Consider the following 12,065-nt stretch of genomic DNA (forward strand, 5'->3'; position numbering starts at 1 on the left):
GCCGAGATGGTTTATGAGGACCTTGCCATCTGTGAAGAGGAGAAGATGGAACCGAAGAGAAAGAACCCAACCCCATAACCAAATGAAGCCAGTGATATGGATCCACGTAAGAAGAAGGAAAGGCAGGAGGAGTTCACCGCTTGTGAGAAATGTGGGAAGAGACACCCGGGAGAGTGCAGAATGGGATTAGGTGTTTGCTACAGGTGTGGGAGATCAGGACATTCCTCTTGGGAGTGTAAGGATTACCATAGGTGTCACAACTGTGGAGGACGTGGGCACCTAGCAAGTGATTGCAAGAAGCCGAAGGAAGGACGTGAAGCAGAGAAGAGTGCTTGAGGTTTAACAATTTCCTCCGTACGCTTAGAAAAGACCATTCATGAAGGCTAGATGCTAGCCATAAGTATTAAATCTATGTGTAACTTATTTATGACTCGATGCGTGTTGTTTTATGTTGAGGTTTAGACTGATGTTTATTAATTATGGTATGAATTATCTTGAATGCATGTTAGTCATGATAAATTGATGTGTTGTGATAAAGTGTCGTCTTAGGCATTAGCATTAATATGATATAAGATAAAGCCCCTTGAAGATCGAGACGAGACTTGGTATATCGAGGGCCTCATGGACAAGCTACATTAATAGCTAAAACACATGAACATCACTCGATGACTACAATTCAGGAGTAAGAAGGATAACCCAAAAAGCAAAGACGATTAGGAATTGTTCCTTTCACAATGAATAAGCTAGGTTTCGGGGACGAAACCTCTTTAAGGAGGGAAGACTTGTAACATTCCGAAATTTCCAAGAATAATATTTAATGTATTATTCGTTAACGATGGAAAGGTTTACTGGAATTGGTAGAGAAATGATGACGTAACAATAAGATGGTTCAAGTAGGCTAAGTAGATGGAATTGATTATGGACCAAAAAGAAAAGATGGGCCTTAGGTCCATGGGCTTAAGGGAGTATAAATACCCCTTAAACCCTAATCCTTTCCATTATTATCTATCACTACACCATAGCCTACACCTTGAGAAACACACACACACCATCCTTTAACCTGAGCCGAGATCCGAAGGCGAAATCCTAGGCTTGTTGGTGCTAGATCGTCGTGAAGAACCAAAACAACATCAAGGCTCAACCGTGTTTGTATTTCGACTCGTTTAAGGTACGTTTATAGCTAGAAATCATTCATATAGGTTCGGTTTGATTTGGGAAATCATAGATCTGTTTTAGTATGTTGAAAACGAATCTAACCAAACAAATATTACTGGAATTGATTAGCATTTGATAGGTTAATTGTTAACCTAAAATAACCCGTAACCTAGATGCATAAATCGCACCCTGTAAACCCGATGTTTTGAATGATTGAATGGTTAGGGTTTGTAGGCGCTGCTTAGACGATTCCAATGATACCTAAATCATGATTTTTGGTTAAGAAATGAAGGTTTAATCGCAGATCTAGTATAGTTTGACTGTTGGGTGTTCTTGACGATTTTGACTTTGACCATAAGTCAAGGACTGGATAAGAACAGAGATGATTCGTTATGATTGACCAATTCGTTACGCGTTCATAACGAATGGAACCCAGCTCGACCCCAGCCAGGGGCTCTGCCCCTTGGACCCTGCTAGGGGCTGCCGCCCCTAGAACCCCGCTGTCAGGGGCGCTGCCCCGAACCCCCGTTCGTTGAGGGTTATAATTAGACCAGGAACGCGTTATTGGTGGTAATAGTTAATTGATACGTATAATTGTTATACAGTTAGTCGCGCACAGCTAAAGAGAAGGACAACCTTTAACAGTGAACTTAACCGAGTTCAGGTGAGTTTCTAGCCCCACTTCCTTGTTATGTTTTCGGGGCTGTGTGCATACTTGATGTGACAGTTAATACACTTAACTTAAATGGTAAGTGTATGCCATATAGGATATATGTGTTAGATACGATTGATTTCTTGTCGGTACGTGAACGATCTTCGGATATTGCATGTACCGTTAGGTTATAAATAAAGATATTGATATTTTATGTAATGCAGGGATGATTACTTGTCGATACGTGAACGATCTTCGGATATTGCATGTATTGCCAAGAATAGCGATGATTGTCTCCTTATATGGATATTAAATGATAACTTATATATAGAGTTCCCTCTACGGATAATATATAGAGTGTTCCTTAAATTGAAAGCCCCGTGTTCCTTTAATGGAAAGCCCCGTGTTCCTTTAATGGAAAGCATAGTGTTCCTTTAATGGAAAACATAGTGTTCCTTATATGGAAGTATATAGGATGTTCCTTCTATAGAGAATATATATATATAGAGAGAGTGTCCTTCTATGGATAATATAAATAGTAGGGTAATAGTAATATAGATATTATGTGACGTCCTCTTATGGATATTTATACAAGGTTAAGATATGTATGTGTGTAAGATATGTGTATGTATTGTATGTCGTCTGATTAACTAGAACTCACTCAGTGTAGCTGACTTTTAGTATGCATGCGAGTATATATGTTTATCGAGAAGGCATGAGGACGACACATGGCATGGATTGAACGGCTGGCATCTGAAGATGGAAGAAACGATGTTTAACATATGATGTTTTATGTTATGGTTTTAAAGAAAAGATTAAATGTTTTGTAATAAACGGTTAAAGTTTTATATTCCGCGAAAGTTTTAATAAACTCTTTGTAAGAACTGTGTTTATGAGTAAATCCGACGTTAAAGTATGGTTACTGGTAACGGGGCCTTACAACCATGTTGAGGAAGTAAACGGTTTCTCAAAGTTATTAACAGTAATCAGTTTTTATAATAAATTGTTCTATATAGGTTACATCTGAAAATTTTACGAGATCAATGTTGAAAGTGTAGATTGTTTTGTTCGGGAATTTGGCAACGAAGGTTGTAAGTGATTTGCCCTAGCTAGTGTTAACTTTTCTTTATATTGTGTTATGATAATCACTAATGGCCTGGTGGAAAATGATTATAAACATCATCGATGCTGATATTAATCATAATCCATTGCTTAATTGCAAATGGATTTTTTCTATTTTTTTTTTTGTTTTTGGAAATGAAAATTGTGTCAAAATCAAACCAAAGTGGTGAATTCAAGAATTACTTAACCGATAACAAACAGCGGTTTCAAATAATCAATCACGCTTATAAGAATATGTTTCGACCTTAAAATTATTATTAGAAATGATGAAAGTCAATTTGGTGAAATTGGTGAATGGTATATATAGTCATGCATATATAATGAATAGTAGTATACTCGCGTGATGCTGCGGTGACGACAATATGTTTAAACGGATTTTTGGTAGTTGCAACCTTTTAAACATATGGTACGATACGGTTTTTACAAAAAATGAATGTTACTTTTTGTACGTTACAATTACTATACGAATCATAAAAACCAAGTTTTATACTCGTGGCATGGTAGTTTAAGAAAAATGATTGAAACTCATTTTGCTAAGCATTTTGACCTGAACCAAATCTATTATGGCAATCACGGTTATTTTGGAAGTCTTTTGAAATTTTGCTGAACATATATTCGTTTTTGTATATAATTGTTATAACGCAAACCAAAACCTATTTTTTTTAAAGATGACTCGAACTCATTATTCTTATAAAATGCTCTAACCAGAATCAAAGCTATTTTTTTTATTGCCCGGAACTCATTTTACTTATTACCCATCTTAATATGAACAAAATAACTTTTTTTTATAATGACCTTAACTCATTTGGCTTACATCTCGTTATAACTCGAATACATTTTAACATATCAAAGTCCTAGATCGTTAACCCGAAAAAATAAAAATATTAAAAAAAATGATTGAAACTCATTTTGCTGGACATTTTGACCTGAACCAAATCTACTATGTTAGTCACGGTTATTTTAGAGTCTTTTGAAACCTTCATAAACGACCAAAGATTTAATGTTCACCCCGAGCCAAAATTAATATTTTTTAACATCACCTAATCTCATTTTGAATATAATCGTTTTTACGCAAACCAAAACCATTTTTTTAAGATGACTCGAACTCATTATGCTTATAACATGTTTTAATCAGAACCAAAATTGACAACTTTTTTTTAAATGACTCAAACTCATTTTATTATTGCATGTTTTGACCTAAACAAAATTTTAATCTTTTTTTTATAATGACCTAAACTTATTTGGCTTATATCCGGTTATAACTCAAAGGCGTTTTGACCTGTCAAAGTCCTCAATGGTTGATCCGAAACAATAAAAGTATTTAAAAAAAATGATCAAAACTCATTTTGATGTCATTTTAACTTGAACCAAAGTTGATACTTTTTTTCTAAATGACACGAAATCATTTTGGTTATAACATGCGCATCAATATTCTTACATTGGAACGCCGACAAAAATAAACACGTTGTAATTGTGTGTTTGAAATTTATTAATACGTATTATATTCAAAGATATAAATGAAAAACAAAGAAAAAGAATATAGATGACTATGTGGGTAAAGTAAAGGGGATGGAAGAGTATTTATTAATTAAATTTACAAAATTGAGTATAGTTGAAGGGTTAAATTTGTAATTATATTTTAGGTTCATAATTGCATATTTGAGTTGTACTCTTCTGCCTAATTGACTTGTACGTTATAATAAACACCTCAAAATAAAACAAAGTTTATATTGAAACGTCAACAAAAATAAGCATGTTGCAATGGTAAGTTCGTTTTCGTTTAAAACCCAATATTTTAAAAGATATTGAAGAAATAAAAAATTTTAATGAATTTGTCAATTAATGGGTAAAGATAGAGGGTCTATGTGTAACTAATTTATAAATTAACAAAGTTTTATTGAAGTTGAAGGATTACTTTTATAACTATTTTCTAAAGTAACCATTTATAACCGTACAAGATGTCACAAATACTATATTGCCCTTATATTTTCAAAATTGAATGCATTAGTGATTGTATTTTATGTAACAGTGAGTGTACCTCTTAAAATTTAAGATGTCCTTCGCTTTATATATAGCATAGATAATGAAACAAATAGGAAATGCTATATCTATGCCAAAGAATTAATTAGTAAATTCAACATGACAGATTCGTCCCCTTCATCTATCCATATGGATTTTGGTTTATAACTAAGCCCTCACCCAAAACGACTATAGACTCGTTTTTATTTTATAGAACCTTGGTGCGTTGGGAACTTGATGTGCCTTGCAGAAAATCGAGCACATATCATGTATTATGTTAGTTTGATTAGTCATTACATGGAAAATCTTAGGCAAATGACTTAATTTGGAGGCCGGTAAAGGATTTTAAGTTTTCTAAAGGTTCTATTGATCATAATATCATCGAATTTGGCATCAGTGAACGGGATTAGTTTCACATCCAAGTGCGTACCTCAAAAATACAAACAATATCAACATCTGTAACTAGCAAAGATTATTCAAATTTCCAAAGACAAACAATGCTTTTAAAAGGTGTTTCTACAATGAATATGCATGCTTAAGCAACCACCCCTCTAGTTACCACTATTACCAATATTTAACATAATGACATAGATTTCTTCTAGTTCCTCCAAGACTGATTCAAGGGTTGGACGCAGATAGGATTTATCCACGGCACATTTTTGAGAAAGTAAAGCTAATTGGACTGCTGGTTTTGTTTGCAGGAAGTTTAGTTTTATTCGGCAGTCCAATGCACCATAAATGCTTGGCAATGAAACAAACCCATGTTCTCCTGGTAAACGATGCCTCGTTGCTGTCAGATCACTTTCACTAGCAACTGGATTCCCGGATAGTAGCTCCATCAATAGCACTCCAAAATCGAAGACACCATTCTTCACCTTCAAATCATCTGAAACTCTTGTATACTATAAGTTCAATATCAAAAATCAAGGAAATGAAAACAGCAGGAAGTGAATTAAAGTTAACTTACATGATGAATTTGGTTGGAGATATAATGGGGCATCACTACTCGCTACCAACATTGCCACATCAAAATCCGAAAGTTTTGCATTAAATTCCTGGGATATTTGTTAAGTGAAACAGAAAATTTGTCACTGGCATGTCCACAGAAGAAAAAAGTCATGGTAGTTAATCTTGTTGAACCGGTTCCAATATTCGGTTAGGGAAGTGCACTTGGCCCTCCATAAGTTAACCGAGCATTTCTTTTTTTAAATTTACAATACCAATTCACGGCTTCTGTTGTTTCTAAAAAGATATTCCAAATTTTTGTTTTCTGGGATCGGTAGAAGGATTTTTTTCTTTATCTTTTAACACATGGGATTACTTATTCTCATGCCAACAAAAAATCAAGTACATTTGACCCAAACTGCCAAAACTAAGACCACACCAAACGGTTTTGGTCAACGTGTACCGATTCCGCTAGTAACAATGATATTTTTAAAGATCATTATGCATGGAGATGGAGTGATATCATTCTATCATGTCTCACAATCCTAGTAGCTCACCCGTCACCTATGTATGTTTGATTAATAGCCTATCCGGACAAGTTTGGGTTAAAACACCAATGAAGTTGCTTCAACATTTGCATGCCTGCCGCACTAGATTGGGTTAAGGCATGTTGAAGGAACTTTATTAGACTGAATCTTATAAAGCACAAGTACCTCATCCAACAATATATTGTGCATCTGCAATGAGCAATCCACAAGTTTAGGCTGTGTTTGCAGGAAAACAAGACCTCTAGCAACTCCTATCGAAATCTTAACCCTCGAAATAAATAGGTGTCGCTCTGTTCTTCTTTCAACTGCAAGACAATTTCTTTTATTTCTAGTACTCTTATACTGCTATGTTTCAGCTACTTGACAAGTATACTTAAATGGCACTTACCACTAAATAGATAATCATTTAGTGTTCCTTGGTGCATAAACTCGTAGATAATAAGTACCGAATCTTCTTCTGCGCAATACCCTAAGATCTTAACAACATTGGGATCACTAAACTCTTCCAAACTTTTCATCTTCTGCTGTATCTGCAAAAATGAAGTAACTTGTGACCATGGAAATAAAAAGTTTGTACCCACTTTCGCAGAAAGAAAAAAAGAAGAAGAAAAGGTAACACGTGTAATGTTTGAGTACCAATTCTTTTCACAAAAGTTATAAACTTTAAAAAAATAGATAACAGCATCAAACAGTCAAAAGATTCATTCTATCAGATTTTTGAGGGAGTAATGATTTACCTCCTTTACCATATGAGGGTTAAACTTGTATGTAAAGAGTCTCTTAACTGCAATGATCAATCCACTATCAGACATTGAAGGGGAATAGGTCTTCTTATCAAGCCAACCTCTAAATACCTCTCCGTAATGTCCGTGACCCAACAACATGTGACTACCGAAATTCCTAGTGGCACGTTCGATATCTCTATATGAAAACATTTTAAACGAATGCTCCATATGGCCATTATGGGTAGATGGCAGTGTGTCAGGCTCACCTTAATAACAAGAAAAAACAAGAAAATTAATCATATTCTCAAGATGTAACAAAAAACATGACACTAGAATACTATCTTGAATTGTACCCAATGTGTTTGATGAATGTTCTTGCAGACCATTGTTACAATTTACAACCAGTGCAAACTGCAACATTTACTAGGAGGCTTCTCTGTCTTAATAATTACAAGTCTTTTAACAATTTGAGAACAATAATCATTATCTCTTGGATCTTTGAAAATGTCACTTACATACTTAGATAAAAGATTGTCTGTAAGATATATACCATTACTAATGCTACAAAAGTGAATTTACAATATACCAATTATGAAAGAGCATATGCAATTAATATTTATCAAATATATCACGCGGCACTTATGGAAGAGTTTGGCTATACCAGAGTTATGTCTAGACCCGAAAAGTAGATTCTGCATTTTATAGGTGAAACCCGTTGAACTTTCAGCTTGGGCAGGCCTATCAGATTGCTCCTGTAATGCCATTGATAGCTGAAGAGCAGCCACAACCTCAGCCATAGTGGGTCGTTCTTTTCTGGAGCTTTTTACACAACGACCTGCAATCTGGACAAACTCCTTTAAACATCTTGGAGAGATTTGTGTTGCAATATGAGAACTAACAACCCAATCTATTCGTCGTTCTTTGATACATTTTCTAGCCCAAGCTGCCAAATTAAGCCCCTCGTCTACAAACAGTCTATCCACTGCACGCCTCCCTGATAGCAATTCAAACAAGACAACCCCAAAGGAATAAACATCTGATTTCCTAGTCAATCGCCCTGTCATATAGTACTCTGGATCTAGATACCCAAACGTGCCTTTAAGGCGGGTACTCACACCCGATGTTTGTTGATCTATAATTTTTGACAACCCGAAATCTGCGATCTTTGCTGTCCAATATTCATCTAGTAAAATATTTGAGCTTTTCACATCTCGATGTATGACTCCTAGTTGGGTACCTACACCAGTATGAAGATAATCTAATCCTTCCGCAGCACCTATGCTTATCTTGAGCCGCTGCATCCAAGTTAATGGAGTATCAGCTTTGTGCAAATGGTGCTCGATTGTCTCATTGGGCATGTACTCGTAAACAAGTATCATCTCATTATTATCGGAACAATACCCAAGTAAAGACACCAGATGACGATGACGCAACTCGGAAAGCATCTCAATTTCAGTCTTGAACTCAGCCGCCCCTTGGTTAGAAAATGAATCCAATCGTTTAATGGCGACAATACGTTCAGTAGTATCTCTATTATCATTAATACGCCCTTTGTATACTTTCCCAAAACCTCCCTTTCCAACGATTAAATCATCATCAAAGTTTTGAGTAGCTACCTGAATCTCTGCAAGAGAAAAACGATGAAACGCGTGTTCCATTGCTAATGATTGCAATTTCCCTTCATCACCTACAGAGAACATTTCTTAATTGTATTGACTGAAGAACAGCCAAAGAAAGTACTCCAGATCAAAGTAAAATCAACAAACCCATCTTAAGAGTTTTATAATATCCAAAATACTTCTGTGTCAATGAAGATGAGGGATCCTCCTATCAATAAAGGCGGCTAGGAGTTAAATATCTACATATTACAAATAACATAATAGTTTATATGCAACTTGAAGTTCACAAGGAATCTTCATGTTGTTCAAGAATAATAAAGTAAATAGTGTCTCCATATACGCATAGAAAATAATAGTTGACGCATCAGAGTGGTGCTTCTTCTTCTTGGGGCCACATGAAACAGACAGCTAGTATTAAGTTATTTTGGTCTTTGGTAACTTTCGAAACTACCAAAGTTCTTTTTTTTATTTTTAAGGAAAATTGATTTTAAGTAATTTCAATAATAACCTATGGGTAAATAACAGTCTCAACTTCACACTTGGCTGGTAGCGGTCCAACTAAAAGTGTATTTGCTTCCAACGGTCCGCGATTAACGAATGGTTTAACTCTGTGTTAGTCTGATGCTGACACACCTAGTAAGAGGCCACATGATTATGCCACAAGAGCTTTTTTATAACTCAGCATGTCACGTAAGCATCAGACTAACGGAGTTAACCGTCCGTTAGTCACGGACCGTAGGAAACAAATACACCTTTAGTTGGGACAACGACCAACCAAGTGTGAAGTTGAGACTGTTATTTGTCAATAGATCATATTTAGGATTATTTAAAACCAATTTTCCTTTTTCTTTATTTGGTTATTTAAAATGGAAGTATAAAACTTGGTTACATCATAGGTACATACATACTTGTTGAACTGGTACTTAAAACAATTGCATCAACTCAGAGAGGTGGCACTTAGTTAACTAACTTAACTAATTTAGTTAACAGTTTTATAACCCATTCAACTTGTTAATTATTTATAACTATAACAACAATATCTAGATATATTACAATGGTAACTCTAAGGATAATAAGTAAGATTATATATGGGTCACGTTATTCTACAAACGGGAACAAAAATAAGAATAATGAGAATGATTTGTAGCCACTGTAGGTTCGTTGACCGGATCTAACAACACACACAACTATTACTAGTTATCTTGGATCAACCTCTACACTAGTTGGCGGAAACAACTAGTTAGGACCGAGATCTCGTATCTTGTTTGGTATTATTGCCGAGAAGATAAAATAGGAGAAGAGAGAGTTTGTAGGTAAATGGATAAGGTTTTTGTCAAAAGATTAATTTGTGCATGAGTTACACACACCTTATATAGTGTGTGCTCATGCACATCTATTCATTGATTACACCCAATGGGTTCCAAATACAAAGTCTCCTTGGGCCAAACATACATAAACAAGAGTCTAACAAACTAACATCACATAAACGAAATACAAAACACAAATACGAAAGACTAATCCTGAAATGGGCCTTACAATCTATCTCTAGCGTTTGGTATTTGCTTTATTTACTTCCATCACAGCTCACACTCGGACTCTTACTCGAAGATATCGTCTGGATCTTGAAAGGGTTGCTTTTCAACAAGCAATTGGAAAAACTTGTTGAATTTTCCAATGATGGCGTCCGTGGTGTCACGACGAACATCTTCCGCAGTAAAAATGGGCGACTGGACAATCTTCTTCAAGCCGAGTCCAAAACCTTCAAGTTCGTGTTTATCAAAGAACCGCAGGTCATGAGTGCGCTCACAGTGAAGAATGACTTCACCATGTTCATTATCAAACTCCCAAGAGACAAAGTCAAAGAGAAATCTTCAAAGGGCATGCCATGAAATATCGGTTCACCATGGTAATCTGGCATCTTGTATCTTCTTCCTTTGGACGACTTGTTGATGAAGGGATTTATCTCCTATGACATGTAAGACCTACCCAGATTGACTGTGAACGTCGGGTAGTTGGCCTTCCATTCTCGCTTCAAGAACCGTTTGAACCATGACTACACCGAGTCTTTGTCATCTTCTCGAGCTACGGTTTTTCTGAAGTAATTCATGTCGAGAATTGACGAAGAGTGCATATCTCCATAGGTAAGATATGTCAGATCCCCGTTTGCACGCCAAATAGCCCAGCTTTTGCTATCTTTGTGTCATCTTGCATAAAGAATGAGATCTGAGTCATGGTACGGCTTTAATCTCCACCGCATGCTAGTCATCTTGCTCACGCTATAGTACTTGATGTATTTTCTGGATCGTCGTCGAGCAGGCTTGGAGACAGGAGTTATGACAGTTTCTTGAGGGATGGTTTCTTCAATCACCCTTTCCGGAGTGTCCGAATTGGGTGAGTAGTTGATACCATCATCACTGTCTCCGTTATTTCCGTCCACGGCTTCTTGAGTTGGTGAATCAGTACCTGCAAATGAACATACATTAAATAAAGAGGCTATTTCAGCCTCGACAGCAGCATCCGTCTCACGAGTTTTCACAGCCTCCTGTGGCGGTTCATCATCTCCCACCTTATTGAAAGTGGCTTCACCATTGCCACTATCATCACCATTACCACCATCACTACCACGAGGATCATCGAAACTATCATACTCGTGGTCATCATCATCCTCATGTTTGTTCTTATCATCATTTTCCTCATCATCATCGTTGTTACCAACATCGTCTTCACCATCAGACTCATCATTGTCATCATCAACTCCATCATCTCCACCACCTTGAGATACTTGTTGTGGAGGAGCATAAGTAAGTAGAGCAGTTGTGAATACAACACTAATTTGCTCAACCGTTGAGGGAGCAACAATTTGTGAACTTGTGGAACTGACTTGCCCAGTTGTAGCGGCAGTAGCAACCACAAGTTCAGTGCTAACAACGGTTTCAACAACAACAATAGGCTCATCACCACCAGCCTTTGCACTAGATCCACCTTCACCAAAATCCTTTGGAGGTTCACCCGTGTTTAGGAAACCATACATGTTTCCTTGAGCTCTGACCCTTTCGGCATCAATGGCCAGATTGGCTAGAGCAGTTTGTCGTCGGTTTCTCTGCTCGGTCATTGGCCCTACTACACGGAGAAAGCCTCGAAAGGTCTCCATTAGGTGCATCCTTAAGTTCTCTACGTCCTCATCCGTTAACCGCATTACCTCCATGACTGCAAGGTAGCGGTTCACCAACGACTCGTTTATGTGACCTTGAGAGTCGCGTTGTTCTTCCATCTCTCCTTC

At 36.5% G+C, this 12,065-nt stretch overlaps 1 protein-coding gene across 1 annotated transcript; it reads right to left on the reverse strand.

The window, feature by feature from the left end:
• Nucleotides 1–5,267: 5,267 nt before the first annotated feature.
• On the reverse strand, nucleotides 5,268–9,133 carry LOC143570920 (uncharacterized). The gene is made up of 6 exons (XM_077056437.1): nucleotides 7,828–9,133; nucleotides 7,179–7,432; nucleotides 6,830–6,971; nucleotides 6,607–6,746; nucleotides 5,916–6,003; nucleotides 5,268–5,834 (listed from the first exon to the last, which is right to left on the reverse strand). Exons 1-6 carry the CDS (start codon nucleotides 8,864–8,866, stop codon nucleotides 5,500–5,502), a joined length of 1,998 nt encoding a protein of 665 aa, XP_076912552.1. The 5' UTR covers nucleotides 8,867–9,133; the 3' UTR covers nucleotides 5,268–5,499.
• Nucleotides 9,134–12,065: the final 2,932 nt, after the last annotated feature.

The sequence above is a fragment of the Bidens hawaiensis genome, unplaced genomic scaffold (genome assembly GCF_021521415.1).
Source record: "Bidens hawaiensis isolate Kalapana, Puna unplaced genomic scaffold, B.hawaiensis_p1.1 tig00025175_1, whole genome shotgun sequence".
Taxonomy (NCBI): Eukaryota; Viridiplantae; Streptophyta; class Magnoliopsida; order Asterales; family Asteraceae; genus Bidens; species Bidens hawaiensis.